Source organism: Cherax quadricarinatus, chromosome 3 (genome assembly GCF_038502225.1).
Source record: "Cherax quadricarinatus isolate ZL_2023a chromosome 3, ASM3850222v1, whole genome shotgun sequence".
Taxonomy (NCBI): domain Eukaryota; kingdom Metazoa; phylum Arthropoda; class Malacostraca; order Decapoda; family Parastacidae; genus Cherax; species Cherax quadricarinatus.
In genome coordinates, this window is record NC_091294.1 from 59,343,634 (window position 1) to 59,370,576 (window position 26,943).

The 26,943-nt window shown below is 42.6% G+C and overlaps 1 protein-coding gene across 1 annotated transcript in view; it reads right to left on the reverse strand.

Moving 5' to 3' along the window:
- Positions 1-11,544: 11,544 nt before the first annotated feature.
- LOC128706178 (neuroglian) overlaps positions 11,545-26,943 on the reverse strand; it is a gene marked incomplete in the record, with an annotated part of 1,637,481 nt that continues 1,622,082 nt past the window's right edge. Inside the window, 4 exon segments of the mRNA XM_070093335.1 lie at positions 11,545-11,829; positions 17,884-18,071; positions 20,928-21,107; positions 26,076-26,246. Of these exon segments, the coding sequence (XP_069949436.1) occupies positions 11,545-11,829; positions 17,884-18,071; positions 20,928-21,107; positions 26,076-26,246 (824 nt within the window).

The following is a 26,943-nucleotide window of genomic DNA, read 5'->3' on the forward strand; positions in this document are numbered from 1 at the left end:
ACACTGTCAACACTGTTAATACTGTCAACACTGTTAACAATGTCAACACTGTCAACACTGTCAATACTGTCAACACTGTTAGCATTGTCAACACTGTTAACATTGTCAACACTGTTAGCATTGTCAGCACTGTTAACACTGTTAACAATGTCAACACTGTCAACACTGTTAATACTGTCAACACTGTTAACATTGTCAACACTGTTAATACTGTCAACACTGTTAACATTGTCAACACTGTTAATACTGTCAACACTGTTAACATTGTCTACACTGTTAATACTGTCAACACTGTTAACATTGTCAACACTGTTAACAATGCCAACACTTTTAACATTGTCAACACTGTTAACATTGTCAACACTTTTAACATTGTCAACACTGTTAACATTGTCAACACTATTAACAATGTCAACACTGTTAACATTGAACATCAAAATGGTATAAAATACCGACAGGTTGGTAGGTAAGACACAAAGGCAACAGTTAGGAAACTTTATTTCGAAACGTTTCGCCTACACAGTAGGCTTCTTCAGTCGAATACAGAAAGTAGGCAGGAACAGTAGAGATGTGAAGACGATTTAATCAGTCCATCAGTTCATCTTGTCAGACACTGCAACACATAGCCTCTTGGTACAGAAAACACCTTGGACAACCCTTTCAAGTGAGAACTGTTGGATCTGAGAGGGACCTGACCTCTCAGTGGCTACATTCTCACTACTACTACTACTACTACTCTGCACCTCTCCTTCCGACAGTATTTAAGTCTCCGCACTGTCGCTTGATCTTCAGATAGTTCCTGACTATGGAATTGAACTTCTCCAGGCCGAGGGACTGACAACCTCAAATTCTACGACTTCAAGGGTGATGGACTGATTACATCGTCTTCACATCTCTACTGTTCCTGCCTACTTTCTGTATTCGACTGAAGAAGCCTACTGTGTAGGCGAAACGTTTCGGAATAAAGTTGCCTAACTGATGCCTATGTGTCTTACCTACTGTTAACATTGTCAACACTGTTAACATTGTCAACACTGTTAACATTGTCAACTCAGTCAAAATTGTTAATTAACGCTGTTAATACTGTCAGCACTCATCAACAATGTTAACACTGTCAACACTGTTATCAATGTCAACACTGTCAACACTGTTAACATTGTCAACACTGTCAACACTGTTAACATTGTCAACACTATTAAAAATGTCAACATTGTTAACACTGTTAACTCTGTTAATACTGTCAACACTGTTAACACTGTCAACACCTTTAACACTGTTAAAGCTGTTAACATTGCCAACGCTGTTAACACTGATAATATTGTCAACACTCATCAACACTTGACATTATCAACACTAATCAACACTTGACATTATCAACACTAATCAACACTTGACACTGTCAACACTCATCAACAGTCATCAACACTCATCAACAACCAATAAGAAGAGTACAAGTAGTATAAAATAGCCAAAACAAGGATGTTGCATAATAATGTTTATAATAAATTCATAAATAAACGTAATAGATAATAAAGAGAAAATATGACTTGAGGAAAATTCCAGGGTATTGTGTGTGTGTGTGTGTGTGTGTGTGTGTACTCACCTAATTGTACTCACCTAATTGTGGTTGCAGGGGTCGAGACTCAGCTCCTGGCCCCGCCTCTTCACTGATCGCTACTGGATCCTCTCTCTCTCTGCTTCCTGAGCTTTGTCATACCTCTTCTTAAAACTATGTATGGTTCCTGCCTCCACTACTTCACTTGCTAGGCTATTCCACTTGCTGACAACTCTATGACTGAAGAAATACTTCCTAACGTCCCTGTGACTCGTCTGAGTCTTCAGCTTCCAGTTGTGACCCCTTGTCCCTGTGTCCCCTCTCTGGAACATCCTATCTCTGTCCACCTTGTCTATTCCCCGCAGTATCTTGTATGTCGTTATCATGTCTCCCCTGACCCTTCTGTCCTCCAGTGTCGTCAGTCCGATTTCCCTTAACCTTTCCTCGTACGACATTCCCTTGAGCTCTGGGACTAGCCTTGTTGCAAACCTTTGTACTTTCTCTAACTTCTTGACGTGCTTGACCAGGTGTGGGTTCCAGACTGGTGCTGCATACTCCAGTATGGGCCTAACATACACAGTGTACAGTGTCTTGAACGATTCCTTATTGAGGTATCGGAACGCTATTCTCAGGTTTGCCAGGCGCCCGTATGCTGCAGCGGTTATTTGGTTGATGTGTGCCTCCGGTGATGTACTCGGTGTTATGGTCACCCCAAGGTCTTTCTCCCTGAGTGAGGTCTGTAGTCTTTGTCCACCTAGCCTATATTCTGTCTGCGGTCTTCTTTGCCCCTCCCCAATCTTCATGACTTTGCATTTGGCTGGATTGAATTCGAGGAGCCAGTTACTGGACCACATGTCCAGCCTCTCCAGGTCTCTTTGCAGTCCTGCCTCATCCTCGTCCGATTTAATTCTTCTCATCAACTTCACGTCATCTGCGAACAGGGACACTTCAGAGTCTATTCCTTCCGTCATGTCGTTCACATATATCAAAAATAGCACTGGTCCTAGAACTGACCCCTGTGGGACCCCGCTCGTAACAGGCGCCCACTGTGATACCTCTTCACGTACCATGACTCGTTGCTGCCTCCCTGTCAGGTATTCCCTTATCCATTGCAGTGCCCTTCCTTTTATGTGTGCCTGATCCTCCAGCTTCTGCACTAATCTCTTGTGGGGAACTGTGTCAAAGGCCTTCCTGCAGTCTAGGAAAACGCAATCTACCCAACCCTCTCTCTCGTGTCTTACTTCTGTTACCTTGTCATAAAACTCCAGGAGGTTTGTGATACAAGATTTGCCTTCCATGAACCCATGCTGGTTTTCATTTATAATCTTGTTCCTTTCCAGGTGTTCGACCACTCTCCTCCTGATAATCTTCTCCATGACTTTGCACACAATACATGTCAGAGACACAGGTCTGTAGTTTAGTGCCTCGTTTCTGTTTCCTTTCTTAAATATGGGGACTACATTAGCTGTCTTCCATTTCTCAGGTAGTTGCCCAGTTTCAAGGGATGTGTTGAAGATTGTGGTTAGAGGCACACACAGCATCTCTGCTCCTTCTCTAAGGACCCATGGGGAGATGTTGTCCGGTCCCATCGCCTTTGAGGTGTCAAGGTCACTTAAGAGCTTCTTCACCTCCTCCTCAGTTGTTCGTATGTCATCCAACACTTGTTGGTATATTCCCTCTTGATGTTCCCTTCTGTGCTGTCTTCCCACAGCCCTTCCTGTCTCTACTGTAAAAACTTCCTTAAATCTCCTGTTCAGCTCCTCACATACCTCCTGATCATTTCTTGTGAGTTCTCCACCTTCTGTCCTTAATCTGATCACCTGGTCTTTGACTGTTGTCTTCCTCCTGATGTGGCTATACAACAGTTTCGGGTCAGTCTTGATTCTCGATGCTATGTCATTTTCATACTGTCGCTGGGCCTCCCTCCTTACCTGTGCGTACTCATTCCTGGCTCTGCGACTGATCTCCCTATTTTCGTGTGTTCTCTGCCTTCTGTACTTTTTCCATTCTCTATTGCACTTTGTTTTTGCCTCCTTACACCGTCGGGTAAACCAGGGGCTTGTTCTGGTCTTCCCGTTGTTACTGTTGCCCTTGGGAATGAACCTTTCCACTGCCTCCTTGCATTTTGTTGCTACATATTCCATCATTTCATTTACTGGCTTTCCTGCCAGTTCTCTGTCCCACTGGACCTCCCGCATGAAGTTCTTCAACCCTATGTAGTCCCCTCTTTTATAGTCAGGCTTTTCCCATTCTACTCCTGTTATTCTCTCCACTTGCAGCTCTACTATGTATTCAAAGCACAGAACCACGTGGTCGCTAGCTCCTAGGGGACTCTCATACTTGATATCCTCAATGTCTGAGCTGCCCAGGGTGAACACAAGGTCCAATCTTGCTGGTTCATCCTCCCCTCTCACTCTGGTAGTGTCCTTAACATGTTGGTGCATGAGGTTTTCCAGCACCACGTCCAACATCCTGGCTCTCCATGTTTCGGGACCCCCATGTGGCTCCAGGTTTTCCCAGTCAATCTCCCTGTGGTTGAAATCCCCCATAACCAGCAACTTTGCTCTGCTGGAGTGAGCTCTTCTTGCCACCTCAGCAAGTGTGTCCACCATTGCTCTGTTGCTCTCTTCATATTCCTCTCTTGGCCTCCTGCAGTTCTGTGGTGGATTATACATCACTGCAATGACCACTTTGTGTTCCCCAGACTGAAGTGTACCTGCTATGTAGTCTCTTTCTCCTGTCTCATCTATTCCTTCCATTTTCTCGAATTTCCATCTGTTTTTTACGAGCAGAGCAACCCCACCTCCCCCCCTACCCCTTCTATCTTTCCTCATGATCTGGTATCCTTGTGGGAAGATTGCATCTGTTATTGTCTCCATGAGTTTTGTTTCTGTAACTGCTATGATGTCTGGGGACTTCTCATTGATTCTTTCTTGCCATTCCTCATGTTTATTCGTTAATCCATCTGCATTTGTGTACCAAACCTTCAACTTCTGTTCTAATACTGTAACTGTGGTGCGGGGGGTGGAAACAGAGGGATCGGTGTGTGATGGTTGGTTTGGAATGTTCAGTTGCCTTGGGGGTGTCGTGGCTGGAGTCCTTCTGCAGGTGTTTCTGGGGGGTGCGCTTGTCCTTCCATTTGATCCTGGGTTATTCTGCTCTCCTTTTTCATTTCCTCCCATTTCTCCTTTCGTTTTTGAACTCTCTCTTTCATTGTCTTCCTTTCGTCCTGTGTTCTGTCTCGGTCGAGGTACACACTCCGGAACTCCTGCTTGCCTCTCAGCCGTGCTTTCTCCTGCAGGATCATGGTTCGGGTTGATTCTGCCTTGAAAATTACTTTGAGAGGCCGATTCCTTTTCTTTGTGAACCACCCAATTCTCCGAAAATTTGCCACCTGGGTCATGTCCCCCTCGCCTATCACCTTCATGATGTCTTCAATCGCTTTTTTCTCCTCCTGCTTTCTTTCATCATAAGTTTCCCCTTTAGCTTCGTCTAGCCCATAGACAAACACGGATCTGTGTGTGTGTGTGTGTGTGTGTGTGTGTGTGTGTGTGTGTGTGTGTGTGTGTGTGTGTGTGTGTGTGTGTGTGTTGGTGTGTGTGTGTGTTGGTGTGTGTGTGTGTGTGTGTGTGTGTGTGTGTACATATATACATATATATATATATATATATATATATATATATATATATATATATATATATATATATATATATATAAATATATATATATATATATATATATGTATGTATGTATATATATTATATGCAGAACATCCACAGGGGGAATTGAATGATAGCTCTAGGCCTTTTGTGTTGCAATCGACACATCTTCAGGAGCTTGCAATGTTGCAGAAATGAGTAGGAAGTTCAGGAACATTCGTTCAAGGGAACAACTCTAACAAGAATAAGATGGCGTCAAGCAGACCAGTGCCAGGTGCCAGAAAAATGAAAGCTGGATATTAAAACGGTAGCACAAACCCTATAAAAGCCTATCAGCAATAAATATTTAGTAATGACCTAGCGACCACAACATTACTAACATGTCATATATCACCAACATGCCATCAGATTCCAAATCGTATAATTATAATAGACTTTTATATTCTGATCTCAAAACTATTTGGCTTCTAGCAGTAGGAAAATTCCTTTCTTTCCATAAAAAGTAAATGGTTTAGGGGAAGCAGCATGGATGAAACGATCCTATTTTCAGAGGCTGACCTACTCTACCCTCAGGTAAATGCTGGTTTACCCACAAGGTTGGGCGGGAGCAGCTGAACCTGAGTGCTCCTCAGTCCGTCAGTGTAGAACTGTATTTACGACAGTACAACAAGTTCAGGTAGAAATCTGGCTTCAGACTGTGTACAATACCTTCAATTATAAAGTTATCTAGTCTGAATAAGCTGAAGCTATTATTATACAATGAACATCTATCATGTTTTAAAATTGTCGATTCTGAAATATTTCTTTCTATTCAAGAGGATCAAGGAACCACGACTCTGGCTTCGACCCAACTTGCAGAGTTATTGCAGGCCCTAGTGTGGTTGAAAATTACATTTGATTCTTGTGCAGTTCATATCAAATATCAGTGTTGTAAAAATGCATCCAGGTCCATATTATTCGGCCAAAAGACACAAGATGTCATTCACATGTCTGAACCATTTAGCTTCACAGGGGAGGATATCTTTCAACAGCCTAGCCTCGATAAACTCCATATACAGACTGCTTAATAGGGGAGACAATGGATTTTCCCTAGCCGTTTCTTGCCTTTGAGCATAATATTTCCCTTCAGATTCAAACTTAGTCAACTACACACAACTTAATCAACTGAATAATGGTGTTCTCATGGAATGGCATTGGGAACTCATCTAATTCTTCTTCCAGGTAAGGTAACAAATAGATCAGGAACAGAATCTTGGATGAACAACGCCCTGATGGCAAAACTTACTAGTGTAAAATCATTAGGCAAGTTAACATTTGGCAGTTTGGCAAGCGTTTAATAATGTTTTTTTATGTGGGCTTCCGAGACGTTGCCAAGCACTGGAGTTAATATTTTTACCAACCATTTAGACAGGACATATGTCGATAACCCCACCAGTCGAATAATAGGTATCGCTGGAAAACCGGGCTTTTGGGTTTTAATCAAATCATAAACATAAGGAAGTGTCGCCGACCTAGCTAATAACTGTTTAACCCATATCCTAGCGCTGACTGTTAGTCCAGACTAAGCTCGGCACTCGACATTTGATATTGCCACGAAACTTCGGTACCGGATTAATAGAAAGTTTAAGTTCACAGTATATAAGAAGGCCACTAATGTTTCCTCATACAGTCACTATTCTAACCCCAAGACAAGAGTAAAAAGCAGTCTTTCTCACTATGTTTTTGAGAGCTTACCGAGTATGTAGCCCAGAGTTTCTTGATGAGGAAATTTGGAAAATATATGACACTGCCATGAAACTGAGGTACACTAAGGAGTTTGTAGAATCAGCATTGCTGACACCTAGGAAAACGTATTATAGAGCTGAACCTAGAATAACACCTCAGATCAAAAATGTATTGGTCCTCCCATAAAATGAGAATTTATTTGTACTGATGAATGCCCTTAAAAGATTCAACATACATAGACAGTTAAAAGCACTTTGATAAAGAATTTCCCTCACCATTGTGTTGGCAGTGTATATAGGATCAGTTACAATGAGTGCATCTTATCTTATATTAGACAGGCTCACACCAGCAAACCTTTATATATCAAGTTAACACAACGCTAATATTCATTATGAAATGCGAAAGAATCAAATGTGATTTTCAACCACATCTAGGGCCTGCAATTCTAAAATTTGTCAGAAGCCATATTCAAGGTTCCTTGCTCCTCTTGACCAGAAAGAAATATTTTAGAATCAGCAGTTATAAAACATAGTAAATGTTCATTATATAATAATAGTTATGGCTTATTCAAACTCTATAGCTTTATAGCTGAAGGCATTATACACAACTTGAAGCCGGATTCCTACCTGAACTCGTTGGACTGTCGCATATACAGTTCTTCACTATCTCACACAACCTTATGGATAAACGAGAATTTGCCTAAAGGTAGTTTAGGTCAGCCTCTGAAAATAGGATAGTTTTTCTCCTGCTGCTTCCCCTAGACCCATTTTCTTTTTATGTAAAAAAAGAAAGGGAATTTCCTACTGATAGATGCCAGATAATTTTGAAATCAGAATATTAAAGTCTTTTAAAATGACACGATTTGGAGTCTGATAGCATGCTGGTGATATATGGCATGTCACTAATGTTGTGGCCATTAGGTTATTTGTAAATATTTAATGCTGATGGGCTTTTATAGACTTTCTTTGACTGTTTCAATATCCTTTCATTTTTCTGGCACCTGGCACTGGTCTGCTTGGCACCTGGCACTGGCCTGCTTGACACCATCTCATTCCAGCTAGAATCGTTCCCTTGAACGAATGTACCTGGACTTCTTACTCATTTCTGCAGCAATGCAAGCTTCTCATGTGTTGATTACAACACAAAAGGCCTTGAGCTATCATTCAATTCTCTCTGTGGTTGTTTTGCATTTTGTATCGCTTGTTCGCAATTACTGTATATATATGTATATATATATATATATATATATATATATATATATATATATATATATATATATATATATATATATATATATATATATATATATATATATACGTATGTATTACAAGAAGCCCTTCCACGGAGGTTCCTTGCCGGTGAGAGGCTCTTGATCCAAGCAATTGGACATGACCTCCAGTTCTTTGGATCAAACCTGGTTACCTCCTATTTCCGCAAGGGTTGCATAACTCCCAGTGGTGCAGTCATGGAAACGGGGGGGAGGGGGTAAGCCCCCCCAGAGCCAAATACTCTCCATTATTTGTTTTCAATTACTGTTTAATTTTTATTGTATTATAGTAAACAGTGACCACAAAAGAAAGTTTAAGAAACTTCACTTTTATAATGAAAATCACAAGTTTAAAGACGATTTCTATGATTTTTTTCAACATCTTATAAATTTTTAAGTTCTCCCCATAGGTGAAAATCCTGACTTAAGACCATTAAAATGAAATTATGGCTGCGCCACTGACACCGTTACTGGTACAAAGTTCCTCCATTGATTTAAAAAAAAATAACGCAAGATGGAAATAATGATGCATATATACCTTGTGCATAATGGAATATATAACATTAAAATAAATATGTAAGTAGATGTAAAGCTAATAATGCACGTATATGCCTCTTGTAAAATGGCACCCTTAAGAGTAGAAGAATCATACATACATGTTAGTATACTCACACGAGCGATGGTCTGGAAGCGGGACTAGCGGTGGCCAGGAGAGGAGAGGACGCAGGTGTTAGAGGTAAAACATTGGTTAGTAAGAAGTAGGTCCTTTGTTGACCTCTTGAGCTGGGGCTCCAGTGCGGTGGGAGTTAAAGAGGGAGGACAAAGTTTAGGGTGGGCGGTGCTCCAGTGAGGGAGTGATTTTTTTTTTTTGGGGGGGGGCGGGTGTTAATTCAGTGGAGGAATGATTTTACTGTAGTGATTTTCGTATTGGATGCTGCTCCAGTGGTGTGAATGACTTTAGTATGCGTGGGACTTCAACAGGGTGAATTACTGTGGGTGAGGCTCCAGTATGGTGAATTACTGTGGGTGGGGCTCCAATAGGGTCATTTATTGTGGGTAGGGTTGCAGTAGGGTGAATTACTGTGGGTGGGGCTCGAATAGGGTGAAATACTGTGGGTGGGGCTCCTATAAGGTGAATTACTGTGGATGTGGTTCTCCTTTGGGTGGAGTTCCACTGGGAAAATAGTGTGCGGAATTAATTAAAGGTAAAAATATTAGTAGTGGGGGGGATTTTATTGCAAATGCGGTTTCAGTAAGGTATAGGTTTCAGTGAGGTATAGGTTTCAGTATGGTGTCTGAATTCAGTAGATAAAGTATTTCGGATGGATAAATCTTTTAGTGCAGAATAGATGTCACGCGTGATCGTGCTTCAACAAGGGGACATAATTCAGTGGGGAATGAGTAGATAGTAGGATGAGGCTCCAGTAGTGGAAGATTTTCAAGGGGAGTCGGGCGAGAGTATAAGTTAGAGTTCCAGTGGAGAAAGGGTGCAAGTTCTGATGATTACCAAATAGTATTAATTACAATGAGAAGAGAGAACCCGTCATAAAGAATTTACGATGAGGGAACATGCTAATTACACTGGAATTTCATTAAAAGGAGAAACTGGAATATCATAATTCCAGGGAAATCAAAGAGAAAGTGAAGCTATGTGGGAGTGTGTAGATCCAGAGATTTTTTTGATCTTCCAGTAGACAAGGAAAATAAATCAGTATGGCGTGTTGCAAGAGGCAGAGACATCAATGCATGCATCACCTGTGTGAAGACAGGTTATAGCAGACTGCTTCACACAGGCATAGAAATTCTATTGAAATATAGAGTCTAGGCACATTCTTCGAAGAAGAATGTGTCCAGTGAGGCGAGCTTTTACGAATATGTGAGACTTCACTACATAAATAACCTGCATATGGGAGAAAGATACCGATAACGATGTTTCGTTAGTGTGTGACTATTTAATGGTCCAAGTTGAACCAAAACGTCGTCATAAGTTACTTCCTCCTCTGTGCGGGTTATTTGTGTATTGTTGCAGTCACGGTATTGTGACTTTTTTTATTCTTGAGACTTGGTTGTCACTGAGAGTTACCGAGGGATAAAGTGCAAGGTGTCGCCTAAGTGCAGATGGACGATAAGTCTACCACTGCGTATGTGGGTCAAAGGATAGGCCTCCTTTAGAGGTTTAATAATGACTAAAGATCCTCTATTGAGTCCAGCGTAGAGGCAAGACTTCACTAGATGTTAGTGTTCTAGTAGGGGCTGAGGGTTCAATGTGAATGCTTCCTGAAATATCAGGCAAGGATTCATTAGAAGCTGAAATTCCATCTTTAAGAAGGTATGGCACCAATGGGCTCCAGCTTGGGTCGGGTGCTCCAATGGAAGCTGGGCCTTCAATAGAGGTTCATGCTCTTATTGGACCAGGTTGGAGCTGGAGTTTCCAGCATAGAGAGAAACTGAAATACTGGATGTAGCATCATGAGAAACCGATATATCTATTAGGATTTCGGTGTTCAAGAAGAGCTGAAGCCAACAGGAACTGAAGACATTTATAAGGGGTTGGACATTCATTAAGAATCATCGGATCCAACAGGGGCTGGAGCTCCAGTGAGGGATGAGTTATAACAGTCTGTGGAGCAACGGGGACTGGAGCATCAAACGAACTGGAGTCTCCAATAAGGAAACGAATTTTCGATAGTATACGGGATTTCAACAGGGGAACTGGGGGGGTCCAATAGGGACAGGAGCTCAAACATAGCTAATTTTAGGTAAATAAAGAGCACCAAAAAAGCTACACAATAGTAAATAAAAATAACTAGATAACCTATTGTTGATAAATTACTAAATTTTTAGTAGAAGACTGCTGCATTTTTTGTGACCTTGACTAAGGAAACAGTGTTGCAAGGTACTCAAATGTTATCGTCTGCATCTAGTACTACAGTAAAGACAAATGTGGAACAACTTAACAGCAGACAACAACACTACAGCAACACGCAGTAAGGGAAGAAACTTGACTGACTATAAGAGTATTATACTTGACGAAAGAATATGAAAAAAAGGCCTTATGACTCATAAAGTTAGCATCTGAAAATTATCATGAAGTCTAGAAAAAATTCCCAAGTAGTTAAAAAAGGTAAATTATATAAATTGATAAAGATAACATAGATGGTAGGTCATGCTGAGCGTCTCTAACCACTACTGGAAACGCACTCTTGACAAGCTTACAATGCTGCATTATCATACTAAATGAAAAGTAAAGTATAATACATCTCTTAGGTGTGGCAATGAACATTAATTACTGTATATTAATTTGTATACTTTATGAAGTTGATGCTGAGCGTTCTTACTTAAAGTTCAAAGAAAAAATTTGAGAGGTAAGTTTTGCTGATACGTCTGGTACACGTCTGGTACACGTCTAGTACACGTCTGGTACACGTCTGGTACACGTCTGGTACACGTCTGGTACACGTCTGGTACACGTCTGGTGCACGTCTAGTACACGTCTGATACACGTCTAGTACACGTCTGGTACACGTCTGGTATACGTCTGGTACACGTCTGGTACACGTCTGGTACACGTCTGGTACACATTTGACGCAACGAAGTCTGATCATATCCTTGACGTAATAAAGCTAAGTTGAGAGCAAAACTTAGTCTATAAGATGTATTCTACACATTTTTTTTTTAACTATTGAAAAAATTAGTACATATAGGGATGAAAACAATGAATGAAAAAAAAGTAATTCAGCATCACCAAAATAAATGCAAGAATATAAGCATAACAAGGCGAGGAACAGATAACCCCTCACACACACACACACACACACACACACACACACACACATACACACACATGTGAGGAGTGGCACGAAAGAATCATGGAGGCATCCCCAGACATCATAGCACTCACAGAAACCTAACTTAACCTAACTGGATATCAGATCCTAAAGAAAGATAGAGGGAACAGAGGGGAGGAGGAGTTGCGCTGCTCATCAAAAAGTAGTGAAGTTTGAGGAGTTGGAAGGAGTGGACTACATAGTAGGAACACTTTAGACTGAGGATCCCTAGGCGGTGATTGCAGTGATATACAACCCATCACAAAATTGCAGGAGGGCAATACAAGAGTACAATGAGAGTAACAGAGCAATGGCTGACACACTAGCTGAGGTAGCCAGAAGGGCCCACATGGGCAGGTCAAAGTAACTAGATGTGGGTGATTTCAGTCACAAGGAGATTGACTGGGAAAACCTGGAGCCAAATGGGGGACCAAAAAAGTGGAGGGCTAAGATGATGGAGGTGGCACTAGAAAATCTCTTGCATCACCATTAGAGACACTACCAGAGAGAGAGGAGAGGATGAACCAGCAAGGCTGGGCCTCGTATTCACCTTGAGTAGTTCTGACATTGAGGACATCACAATGAAAGGCTCCTTGGAGCTAGTGGTTATGTGGTCTTGGGTTTTGAATACATTGTAGACTTTAAAGTGGAGAGTGAAGCAGCGCAAGTAGGATGGGAGAAGTCAAATTACAAAAGAGGGGAGTACACAGGAATGAGAAATTTCCTCCATGAGGTACAGTGGGAAAAAGAAGTAGTTGGAAAAACAGTCAATGAAATGATGGAATACTTGATCACAAAATGCATGGAGGCAGAGGAGAGGTTCTTACCCAAAAGCAACAGAAACAATGGAACAACCAGGATCATCCCCTGGTTTCCCCAACAGTAAAGTGAGGCCAAAATTCAGTGTGCTAGAGAATGGAAAAGGTGTAGAAGACAAAGGACTCAGGAAAATAAGAATATTAGCCGAAGAGCCAGAAAGGAATATACCTGGATAACGAGGGAGGCCCAGCGGTAATATGAGAATAACACAGCATCGACAGCCAAATATGACCCAAAGCTGATGTACAGCCACATCAGGAAGAAAACGACAGTCAATCGGACTGAGAAAGGAAGATCACAAGATGTGACCAAGAAGTATGGGAAGAGCTCAACACGAGATTTGAAGAAGTATTTTCAGTGGAGACAGAAAGGACTCCTTAAAACTGGGATGGTAGGATACACCAACAAGTGCTGGACACACTGCACAGAACCGAGGAGGAGATGAGGAGATTGCTAAGTGAACTAGATACCTCAAAGGCGGTGGGAATGGACAACATCTCTCCAAGGGCCCTGAGAGAGGAAGCAGAGGCACTGTGTGTGCCACTAACAACAGTCTTCAACACATCTATCAAATCAGGGCAACTCCCTGATGTATTCCCAATTTTTAAGAAAGGAGACAGAGAGGCAGAACTAAACTGCAGAGCAGTGTCACTAACGTGTATAATTTGCAAAAAGAAGCTTATCAGGAAAAGAGTGCTGGAGCACCTAGAAAGGAATGAGCTTATACACGATAACCAGCATGGTTTCAGAGATGGAAAATCCTGTGCCCAAACCTACTGGAGTTTTACGACAAGGTGACAGAAGAAAGACAAGAGGGAGAGAGAGAGAGAGAGAGGTGGGTAAACTGCTTTTTCTTGGACCGTAAGAAGGCTTTCGACACAGTTCCACACAAGAGATTAGTGCAAAAGCTAGGGGAACAGTCAGGAATAACAGGAAAGGCACTGCAAATGATCAGGGAATACCTAGCACTAAGGAAACAGTGAATGATGAGATGTGATGAGGTGTCAGGGCGGGCACATATGACCAGCGAGGTTCCACAAGGGTCAGTACTAGGGCTGGTGCTGTTTCTGGTATATTTCAGTGACGTGAAGGAAGGGATAGTTTCAGAGATGTCTCTGTTCGTAGATGATATAAAGCTAATGTCGAGAATTGAAATGGGTGAGGATCAGGTAGGACTACAAACGAATCTGAACAGGTGGTAAACATGGTCCAACAAATGGCTCCTGGAGTTTAACCCCACCAAGTGGGCTTAAACGGAATACAGGATAGGGGGCTGAAGGCTGCAAACCTTACTCAAGGAAGAGGATCTTGGGGTGAGTATCATACAGAGCACATCTCCTGAGGCAAACATCAATCAAATAACTGCTGCAGCATATAGGCACCTGGCAAACCTAAGAACAGCGTTTCGACACTTGAGTAAGGAGTCATTCAAGACAATGTACACAGTGTAGGTCAGGCTGGTATTGGAGTATGCAGCACCACTCTGGAACCCACACCTGATCAAGCATGTTAAGAAATTACAGAAAGAGCAAAGGTTTGCAACAAGACTAGTCCCAGAGCTAAGGGGTATATTCTACGAGGAGAGGGTAAGGGAAATTAACCTGACGATACTGGAGGATGGGAGGAATAGGAGTGTCATGATAACGACTTTTAAAATACTGAGAGGAATTAACAAAGTTGATAGGGAAAGAATATTTCAGAGATGGGACACAGCAACAAGGAGTCACAACTGGAAGTTGAAAACTCAGACGAGTCACAGGGATGTTAGGAAGTATTTCTTCAGCCATAGAGTTGTTAGGAAGTGGAACAATCTGGAGAGTGATGTAGTAGAGGCAGGATTCATACATAGCTTTAAGAAGAGGTACGATAAAGCTCATGTATCAGGGAGAGAGTGGGCCTAGCAGCGACTAGTGAAGAGGCGGGACCAGGACTTAACCCTTGCAATCACAAATAGGTGAGTACACACACACACACTTTAGAGGTGAACCTGGGCCCATGTTCACCTAGCGCACACATGCACCTTGTTTTTGGACACATCCTGGGAGATTCATAGATGGCATATTCTGTCTCAGAAATTTATTAAAGTTCCACAAAGAAACCACAGAGATAAAGTAAGAAAGAAAAGGTGAAGTGCACATTCCTGTACTATAGGTCAGTCCCTCGACCACTCCCAGCTGATTGACACTAAGAGTCCTGTCATCCGCATGGGTGTATAGAGAGTACTCTCTCTCTCTCTCTCTCTCTCTCTCTCTCTCTCTCTCTCTCTTTCTCCCATAATCTGCTCATATTGGTGGTGGAAAAATAGAGGCACTCTAGGGATACTCTTGAAAATTCGTTGACTCCTGTATTGACTGCTCTCTCACTGGCGTATTTCCTATAATCAGGTACAATATGCCGTTGAACAATGTCTGTGTTCATAATAAAAGTAAGACACCAATGTTGAAAGTTTGAAGACGACTAGAAGAAGCATTTTTGAGTTATCACACGGAATCAAATTATTCCATTTATTTTAGCTATGTACATGCGTTGGAAAATTCTCGTATACACAGACTAAACTTTCTGGGTACTATCCTGTACGTATGAAGTATCAAGTATCAGAGACATTCAAAAGAGGTATACTCAAATATATTTAACGTGATTTAAAGGGGGAATAATCACGCTACTTTTACACGTGAAGCAAACAGGTATTCACGTACATTCTTCAATAACTCTCTGTTTTTTTTTTTTTTTTTGAGAAGGATACACCATTGTTAGATGTTTGAAGACAATTATTAGAGGATTTTATAGTTATCAGATCTATATAACATTAACCAGAGAGCACTTGCACACTCCAATAGTTGCATGAACCTTCACCAACGAGGTAAGGTGTTCTTAGTGTATAACCGAGACTTTGGAGGAAAAAATAACTGAAGCATCCACTTATTGGTATTGTGTCAGGGAGACCTAATTAAGCACGTTCAGAAACTAAAGAAAATATTGAAGTGTGGAACGAGACTAAGTCTTGGAGCCTATGAGAGTAACCTGTGGGGAGAAACATAAACAAGTGAACCCTGACGACATTAGAGGCTTGAAGGACTAAAGGAGATATGTGGGGAAAATTTTGATAATTTTCCTGTAATTTGTGTGCTAATTAACAGGAAAATAATGTTTATGTAATAGTGTTGGTGTGTATCTTTATCACGACTTATAAAAAGGTGTTAAGTCATATGAGAACCTATATTCTCACACTTTCCTTATTATTGTAATCTGTTAATTAAGTAAAATGTAACCAGTGTAATTTAAAGGAAATACATATTCTGATATAGAAAATGTACTGCACACCTGGAAATGTCACTGAATATAATAAAATACATGTGTATAATATAATTGTTTTAGGAGAGGCATCAAAAATGGTGGAACATAAACATTAACGAGTGTTGCAGAATTTAATAGTGGGTCGTCGAGGCTGATAGAAAGAGTATCAGCAAAAACTTGGGACCATGAAATGAGTGAATCTAATGAGTATCAAGAAGGGTTCAGATATATTGTGAAACTGTCATAATAAGACTGATAAGGAATATAATAATGGACGCGATAATGTTGACCAACCTGTGAACTACAATAATATAATTTATGTTCGCTTCCCAATGTAAATTAAAACTCACAACAGGTAAAGTAACTAGTTATTGGCCAGTATTAGTTGCCTGTCTATATTATACAGTCCACAACCTAAATTGCCAGTGTTACTGGCTTAAATTTTCCTAATATTCAAGAAGCACATGTTCCTAATCTGAGGTTCCGAAGTGTGAGTTGGGAAGCTGAGACGGTGGACACTGAGGAGGGACAGTGTTGTGACCCATTGTCACTGATGTCCCACATATCTCCGAGGTACATCAGTATCAGTAGGTATAATCTGCTTTAGAAGTACCAGAGTTCTCCCCAGTTATGTGGGTGGAAGGTTAATTCAAGACTACTTTCAAAAATTCATCCACATAATTTCTCACAACACGATTTTTTAGAGAACTTGTGAAGGAAGATACATAAATAATGACCGAGATGCAGGAAACAGGATTAAGATGGGAATAAACGGAAGAAAAGTGATGAATCAGACCTCCAGACATGCCCTTAAGAAAAAGAATGATATACTAGGACTGAGTGAACTCGGTTGAGGCGAGGCTACCATCCGAGACTCGACCATGCAATCACAAGTAGGCAAGTGCATACACACAAACATACACATTCAAGTCAAGATTAGTAAAGCCGGTTAGAGGCGAAGCTGGGATTCGAGACTCGATCGTCGTAATCACAAGCTGGCGAATACATATACTCACACCAACTACACTGCGTAAGCGCAACAGAGCAGCGTAATGAGCTAGACAGTGTGTGATCTACCTTTGTTTACAATAACCTGAGACTGACATAGCGTAGCCCGTAGAAGATTCACATTAAATATTAGTGTAGCTATGAACTCTGATATTTTACACTGAACATTAGTGTTGCTATGAACTCTGAATTCTGACATTACTGTAGCCATGGTGTATCACACAAGAAATCATCACAAATAGTGTTAGAGTAAATGAAGGAAAAATATTTATATTCAGTAAGCTAATAAAATATATATAGCTCTCGCATAACTGATAGGAAACGAGTAAGTAATACATGTATCACTGGTGAGGGAAGGATGAAGCAGGACACAGGTAGTGTATCTTATAATGGACGTAGGCTTGACGCCAGCGAGGCTTTGTGTGTGTTTAGGTCAACAGGTAAAGATGCAGATATTTTACATTCACGAACTCAGAACATGGAGAACTTTTCCATTTATGGCTGAGGATGTATTGAAGATGATTATATTATGTTTTATCGTTAAGGAATGTAACAGATGCTTGGGTTTAATACTGTTGATGTATGGTCATGCTGGCAATGAGGGAGCTACTGGTAGAGGATGTGGGTATAACTGCAGTTCAGAGATTTGCTTGCGAAGGTTTAAGAGAGGAGTATAGAAGTTTTTTTTCTTCTTGTTGTGAATATCTCAGGCAGCTCTGCTATACTCACTGAGAAGGAAGTTGAAGACGCTGGTATCTTATTAGTTGCAGCTTTCCACACATCAGGATGATAAGAGGTGGTGTACTCAATAAAGAAGCCTTGTACCGGGGCGTTGTTGTCCCCAGCGGAGGCCCACTCCAGGAAGGCCTCTCGGTCCCTGCACTCTACCGCCATCAGGTGCGGTGGGTTCGGCACATCTGTACATGCATTATTTACTTGTCTTAGTGTGTCTAAGTTAACTTTTGTTATTCAACACATCTACAGAAGTTTAATCTACAGAACACTAAGCCTACAGACAAAGGCCTGTTATTGTAATATACACAACAGTAAGCCAACATGAATATGCCATTTTTTCAATTACAACTGTTACATTCTATTCACATAAGAGACTAGAACAATTGCATATACATTTTTTATCTTCATTTTTATATTTATATAGAGCACTAAACAATTGTGGGTTATTCAGTGAAAGAAGTGAAGTATTGAAGGTTCGATCCTCTGTCTGTTAATGGAGACGCGGAAACTCTTCTCTCCCAATCACGAGAACCTGTCTTTACATGCAGAGTTGCTCCAGTGCTGTGCTGACTCACTCACAGAGTTGCCCCAGTGATGTGCTGACTCACAGAGTTGCTCCAGTGCTGCGCTGACTCACAGAGCTGCTCCATTGCTGCGCTGACTCAGAGTTGCTCCAGTGCTGCGCTGATTCATTCACAGAGTTGCTCCAGTGTAGTGCTGACTCACAGAGTTGCTCTAGTGCTGTGCTGACTCACAGAGATCCTCTAGTGCTGTGCTGACTCACACACAGAGTTACTCCAGTGCTGCGCTGATTCACACACAGTTGCTCCAGTGCTGCGCTGACTCACACAGAATTGCTCCAGTGCTGTGCTGACTCAGAGTTGCTCCAGTGCTGCGCTGACTCAAACACAGATGCTCCAGTGCTGCGCTGACCCATACACAGAGTTGCTCCAGTGCTGTGCTGACTCACACAGAGTTGCTCCAGGGCTGCCCTGACTCACACATAATTGCTCCAGTGCTGCGCTGACTCACACAGAGTTGCTCCAGTTCTGTGCTGAGTCACACAGAGTTGCTCCAGTGCTGCTCTGACTCACACACAGAGTTGATCCAGTGCTGTGCTGACTCACACACAAGTTGCTCCAGTGCAGCGCTGACTCACATAGTTGCTCCAGTGCTGCGCTGACTCACACAGAGTTGCTCCAGTGCTGCACTGACTCACAGAGTTGCTCCAGTGCTGCGCTAATTCACACACAAGTTGATCCAGTGCTGCGCTGCCTCAGATACAGAGTTGCTCCAGTGTTGCGCTGACTCACACAGAGTTCCTCCAGTGCTGTGCTGACACACAGAGTCGCTCCTGTGCTGCGCTGACTCACACAAGTTGCTTCAGTGCTGTGCTGACTCACACACAGAGTTGCTCCAGTGCTGCGCTGACTCACAGAGAGTTGGTCCAGTGCTGCGCTGACTCACACAGTTGCTCCAGTGCTGCGCTGACTCACACAGAGTTGCTCCAGTGCTGTACTAACTCACACACAGAGTTTCTCCAGTGCTGCGCTGACTCACACAGAGTTGCTCCAGTGCTGCGCTGACTCACACACAGAGTTGCTCCAGTCCTGCGCTGACTCGCACACAGAGTTACTCCAGTGCCGCGCTGACTCACACAGATTGCTCCAGTGCTGCGCTGACTCGCACAGAGTTGCTTCAGTGCTGCGCTGACTCACACACAGAGTTGCTCCAGTGCTGCGCTGACTCACACAGAGTTGCTCCAGTGCGGTGCTGACTCACACACAAGTTGCTCCAGTGCTGAGCTGACTCACACACAGAGTTGCTCCAGTGCTTCTCTGACTCACACAGAGTTGCTCCAGTGCTGCGCTGACTCACACACAAGTTGCTCCAGTGCTGTGCTGACTCACACAGTTGCTCCAGTGCTGCGCTGACACACACACAGAGTTGCTCCAGTGCTGCGCTGACTCACACACAGAGTTGCTCCAGTGCTGTGCTGACACACACAGTTGCTCCAGTGCTGTGCTGACTCACACAGAGTTGCTCCAATGCTGTGCTGACACACACAGAGTTGCTCCAGTGCTGCGCTGACACACAGAGTTGCTCCAGTGCTGCGCTGACTCACACACAGAGTTGCTCCAGTGCTGCGCTGACTCACAAACAGAGTTGCTCCAGTGCTGCGCTGACTCACACACAGAGTTGCTCCAGTGCTGCGCTGACTCACACACAGTGTTGCTCCAGTGCTGCGCTGACTCACACACAGTGTTGCTCCAGTGCTGCGCTGACACACACAGAGTTGCTCCAGTGCTGCGCTGACTCACACACAGAGTTGCTCCAGTGCTGCGCTGACTCACACACAGAGTTGCTCCAGTGCTGCGCTGACTCACACACAGAGTTGCTCCAGTGCTGCGCTGACTCACACACAGATACAACCTCTCAGAAATAAATGAACAGATCATCTACGGGGTCTTCAACTTGACTTACTTAGCAATATTTGTTAATCTATATCACGATTTTACTCCTGTGGGAGTAAAATTTGACGTAAAGTGCTGTAACCTTAGTGGAGCAACTCTAGTAGAGTGTAGCAGCAGTAGTAGTAATAGTAGTAGTAGTAGTAGTAGTAGTAGTAGCAGCAGTAGTAGTAGTAGTAGTAGTAGTAGTAGCAGAAGTAAAGAGTAAGATACCTGTGCAACGTTTCGGAATCTTTGCTGAGGAAACGTTTCGCCAGGCATTGGCTTCTTCAGTCCAGTAAAGAGAAGAACTTTGGAAGATGAGAAGGAGTTTGAGGTGATCAGTCCCTCAGCCTTTAGTCGATGTGTTCAGTCCATCAATCGTAAGAAAAAGTACTTTTCTCAAGACATTTCTAGAGGACTGATTACCTAAAACTTCTTCCATCTTCCACCGTTCTTCTCTGTATTGGACTGAAGAATCCACTGGCTGGCGAAACGTTTGCACGATGAAGATTCCCAAATGTTGCACAATTGTCTCATTTTTCAACTTGTCGTTCTTCTAAACCATTTAGATACAGGATGACTCACCCTCGACAGTGAGGATGAGGTCGTCAGAAGCATCATCGACCTCGGTGTGGACGCGACAGGTGTAGACCCCGGAGTGGTGACCATGAACCTTCAGGATCTCCAGCACCCACGTCTCCTCCTCACGACCGTCACCATCAACGTCATCTTTCTCTCCGTCACTGTCACCGTCATGGAAGTCTTCTGTGAAGAGTTATATTTATTTAGGCTCAGCATTGAGCCTAATTTAATTCCTTTCTGATCACTACTGGTATATGTTAACTGCGGACTTTCTCATACACTGTGTTCTACGCTTCACTATATTTAAAAGCCTCCACTACTTACGTCACTTGAATATTATAGAAAAATAAATACTTTTGAGATACTTTTATTATCAACATATTTCATAATAGTGTTAAAGAATATTCATGATTTAGCAAAAAACCTTATTAACAGTGAGATATAATATGTAAATTCTAACTGACGTTCTTATAACCTAACTAAGAAAGTCACTTTACAAAACATCACCTAAGAACCAGAAGAATGGACGGGTCACAGTTAATGTCGGTGATACAACTGTGACATAGCAGCGATGGTTGTAAATAATGTTAGGTGTGTGAGGGAGCAGTTGTAACGCTGCTAAATATGACAACCACGGTTCAAGTCACCGTTCATTTTTATGTTTCTTCACTGACAGTTCTTCATTACGACCTTGAGTTTACCTCATATTTGTTTAATTACGTTGAATGAAAGGTAAAGCACATTTAAAATGCATGTGGTACCATTACTACAGTTATATCGCTGGTTAATAGTTATAAGGTGATGAAGCAGAGTGAACAGTGTTCGATCACCAGCTGTGTCTTCATCAGTGATGATACTTGTTCTTACCCTGGCTGGTAGCTACTTAATTGACTTTAAAGACAATCGACTACACGTGTAACCAGTCAAGAATATTTTTGGTCTCTATATACAAGGATCAGAGTAAACTCTCAACATATATTGTGAGACGTACACCTCTCGTTGTATACATCCTTACACTGTGTGGAGGCAGTATACATCCTTACACTGTGTGGAGGCAGTATACATCCTTACACTGTGTGGAGGCAGTATACTTCCTTACACTGTGTGGAGGCAGTATACATCCTTACACTGTGTGGAGGCAGTATACATCCTTACAGTGTGTGGAGGCAGTATACATCCTTAAACTGTGTGGAGGCAGTATACATCCTTACACTGTGGAGGCAGTATACATCCTTACACTGTGTGGAGGCAGTATACATCCTTACACTGTGTGGAGGCAGTATACATCCTTACACTGTGTGGAGGCAGTATACATCCTTACACTGTGTGGAGGCAGTATACATCCTTACACTGTGTGGAGGCAGTATACATCCTTACACTGTGTGGAGGCAGTATACATCCTTACACTGTGTGGAGGCAGTATACATCCTTACACTGTGTGGAGGCAGTATACATCCTTACACTGTGTGGAGGCAGTGTACATCCTTACACTGTGTGGAGGCAATATACATCCTTACACTGTGTGGAGGCAGTATACATCCTTACACTGTGTGGAGGCAGTATGCATCCTTACACTGTGTGAAGGCAGTATACATCCTTACACTGTGGAGGCAATATACATCCTTACACTGTGTGGAGGCAGTATACATCCTTACACTGTGTGGAGGCAGTATACATCCTTAAACTGTGTGAAGGCAGTATACATCCTTACACTGTGTAGAGGCAGTATACATCCTTACACTGTGTGGAGGCAGTATACATCCTTACACTGTGTGGAGGCAGTATGCATCCTTACACTGTGTGGAGGCAGTATGCATCCTTACACTGCGTGGAGGCAGTGTACATCCTTACACTGTGTGGAGGCAGTATGCATCCTTACACTGCGTGGAGGCAGTGTACATCCTTACACTGTGTGGAGGCAGTATACATCCTTACACTGAGTGGAGGCAGTGTACATCCTTACAATGTGTGGAGGCAATATACATCCTTACACTGTGTGGAGGCAGTATACATCCTTACACTGTGTGGAGGCAGTATACATCCTTACACTGTATGGAGGCAATATACATCCTTACACTGTGTGGAGGCAGTATACATCCTTACACTGTGTAGAGGCAGTATACATCCTTACACTGTGTGGAGGCAATATACATCCTTACACTGTGTGGAGGCAGTATACATCCTTACACTGTGTGGAGGCAGTGTACATCCTTACACTGTGTGGAGGCAGTATACATCCTTACACTGTGTGGAGGAAGTATACATCCTTACACTGTGTGAAGGCAGTATACATCCTTACACTGTGTGAAGGCAGTATACATCCTTACACTGTGTGGAGGCAGTATACATCCTTACACTGTGTGGAGGCAGTATACATCTTACACTGTGTGGAGGCAATATACATCTTACACTGTGTGGAGGCAGTATACATCCTTACACTGTGTGGAGGCAGTATGCATCCTTACACTGTGTGGAGGCAGTATACATCCTTACACTGTGTGGAGGCAGTATACATCCTTACACTGTGTGGAGGCAGTATGCATCCTTACACTGTGTGGAGGCAGTATGCATCCTTACACTGTGTGGAGGCAGTATGCATCCTTACACCGTGTGGAGGCAGTATACATCCTTACACTGTGTGGAGGCAGTATACATCCTTACACTGTGTGGAGGCAGTATGCATACTTACACTGTGTGTAGGCAGTATACATTCTTACACTGTGTGGAGGCAGTATACATCCTTACACTGTGTGGAGGCAGTATGCATACTTACACTGTGTGGAGGCAGTATACATCCTTACACTGTGTGGAGGCAGTATACATCCTTACACTGTGTGGAGGCAGTATACATCCTTACACTGTGTGGAGGCAGTATGCATATTTACACTGTGTGTAGGCAGTATACATTCTTACACTGTGTGGAGGCAATATACATCCTTACACTGTGTGGAGGCAGTATGCATACTTACACTGTGTGTAGGCAGTATACATTCTTACACTGTGTGGAGGCAGTATACATCCTTACACTGTGTGGAGGCAGTATGCATACTTACACTGTGTGTAGGCAGTATACATTCTTACACTGTGTGGAGGCAGTATACATCCTTACACTGTGTGGAGGCAGTATGCATACTTACACTGTGTGTAGGCAGTATACATTCTTACACTGTGTGGAGGCAGTATACATCCTTACACTGTGTGGAGGCAGTATGCATCCTTACACTGTGTGGAGGCAGTATACATCCTTACACTGTGTGGAGGCAGTATACATCCTTACACTGTGTGGAGGCAGTATGCATCCTTACACTGTGTGGAGGCAGTATGCATCCTTACACTGTGTGGAGGCAGTATGCATCCTTACACCGTGTGGAGGCAGTATACATCCTTACACTGTGTGGAGGCAGTATACATCCTTACACTGTGTGGAGGCAGTATGCATACTTACACTGTGTGTAGGCAGTATACATTCTTACACTGTGTGTAGGCAGTATACATCCTTACACTGTGTGGAGGCAGTATGCATACTTACACTGTGTGGAGGCAGTATACATCCTTACACTGTGTGGAGGCAGTATACATCCTTACACTGTGTGGAGGCAGTATACATCCTTACACTGTGTGGAGGCAGTATGCATATTTACACTGTGTGTAGGCAGTATACATTCTTACACTGTGTGGAGGCAGTATACATCCTTACACTGTGTGGAGGCAGTATGCATACTTACACTGTGTGTAGGCAGTATACATTCTTACACTGTGTGGAGGCAGTATACATCCTTACACTGTGTGGAGGCAGTATGCATACTTACACTGTGTGTAGGCAGTATACATTCTTACACTGTGTGGAGGCAGTATACATCCTTACACTGTGTGGAGGCAGTATGCATACTTACACTGTGTGTAGGCAGTATACATTCTTACACTGTGTGGAGGCAGTATACATCCTTACACTGTGTGGAGGCAGTATGCATACTTACACTGTGTGGAGGCAGTATATAACATCTTGACAGTCATCAAATCTTCGTAGAAAGTTCTAAATCTTGGATATCTAATAATTCCCTTTAAAATACTATAAATGTACCTCAAAGACATTATAATTCAAACGTTAATTAAAATATGCAACATGTGTATATGACCCAAGAGAATGTAATAAACCACAGGCAGGGCAGGAGAGTGCTTGAGGCCTTTCACTTCCTATATGGAATTTTTGTCAGAAGCTTAGAAAAGGGGGAGCATATGTGACATGATCTTCGGAGCATGGTGATGCTTGTAGTGATCCGGGGGAACTAGAGCCTCCCTTCTCTTTATTGAATCAAACCTTATTACATTAAATCTCATTTTCCAGATGCTGTGTGACTCCAAAATGTTTAAAACTTCCTGAGGAATATAATAGTAATCTTGTATTGACGAAAATACAGGAACTAAAAGATTTATTTATTAAGTGACAGTACTCACATAACATAATACCTATCAGAATTTTAATGTTATATAATTGAAAATGATGTAATTACTTTTAAGATACCATTTAATAGTATGTAACTGTACTGACACTATCATTCCCGAGGTTTTTTCTTAAACAAACTAATCTGCTGTATAACACTGTCGACCTTATCAGTCACAATGTTGACTGGAAGGCAGCTGAAATAATCCAACACACGCCTACTTCTACACCTGAGGTAACACCGGCTTCTACACCTGAGGTAACACCTACCTCTACACCTGAGGTAACACCTACCTCTACACCTGAGGTAACACCTACCTCTACACCTGAGGTAACACCTACCTCTACACCTGGTAACACCTACCTCTACACCTGTGGTAACACTTCTACACCTGAGGTAGCACCTACCTCTACACCTGGTAACACCTTCCTCTACACTTGAGGTAACACCTACCTCTACACCTGAGGTAACACCTACCTCTACACCTGTGGTAACACCTATCTCTACACTTGAAGTAGCACGTACCTCTACACCTGGTAACACCTACCTCTACACCTGTGGTAACACTTCTACACCTGAGGTAGCACCTACCTCTACACCTGGTAACACCTTCCTCTACACTTGAGGTAACACCTACCTCTACACCTGATGTAACACCTACCTCTACACCTGATGTAACACCTACCTCTACACCTGAAGTAACACCTACCTCTACGTCCAAGATAGAACTTGTCGTCTTCAAGGTCGATCTGTTCGTCGTCCTTGAACCAGGTGACGGTGGGGTGGAGATGGGGGTCAATCTTGATGTGACAGTCTACAGAGACGTGGTCACCAGCAGCGACTCTCTCTGCCACCAGACTGGCTTCCACCTCAGTTTTCTCTAGGGAAAGTTGCAACACAATTAAAAACAAATGATGTGGTGGTAGCTCTAATGACAGCAGTGTTTGTGAAAGATACAAGGGTGTAAGTTTGTGACTGTACTCACCTAATTGTGGTTGCAGGGGTAGAATCATAGCTCCTGGCCCCGCCTCTTCACTGGTCGCTACTAGGTCCGCTCTCTGCTTCATGAGCTTTATCAAACCTCATCTTAAAGCTATGTATGATTCCTGCCTCCACTACGTCAGCCAGACTATTCCACTTCCTGACATCTCTATGACTGAAGAAATACTTCCTAACATCTCTTTGACTCATCTGAGTCTTCAACTTACAATTGTGACCCCTTGTTTCTGTGTCCCTTCTCTGGAACATCCTGTCTCTGTTTACGTTGTCAATTCCTCGCAGTATTTTGTATGTCATTATCATGTCTCGTTATCATGTGTCGTCAGGCCAATTTCCCTTAACCTTTCTTCGTAGAACATTACTCTTAGCTCTGGAGCTAGTCTTGTTGCAAACCTTTGCACTTTCTCTAATTCCTTGACGTGCTTGACCAGATGTGGGTTCCAGACTGGTGCTGCATATTCCAATATGGGCCTGACGTACACGGTGTACAGAGTCTTGAATGATTCCTTACTGAGGTATCGGAACGCTATTCTCAGGTTTGCCAGGCGCCCATATACAGCAACAGTTATCTGGTTGAT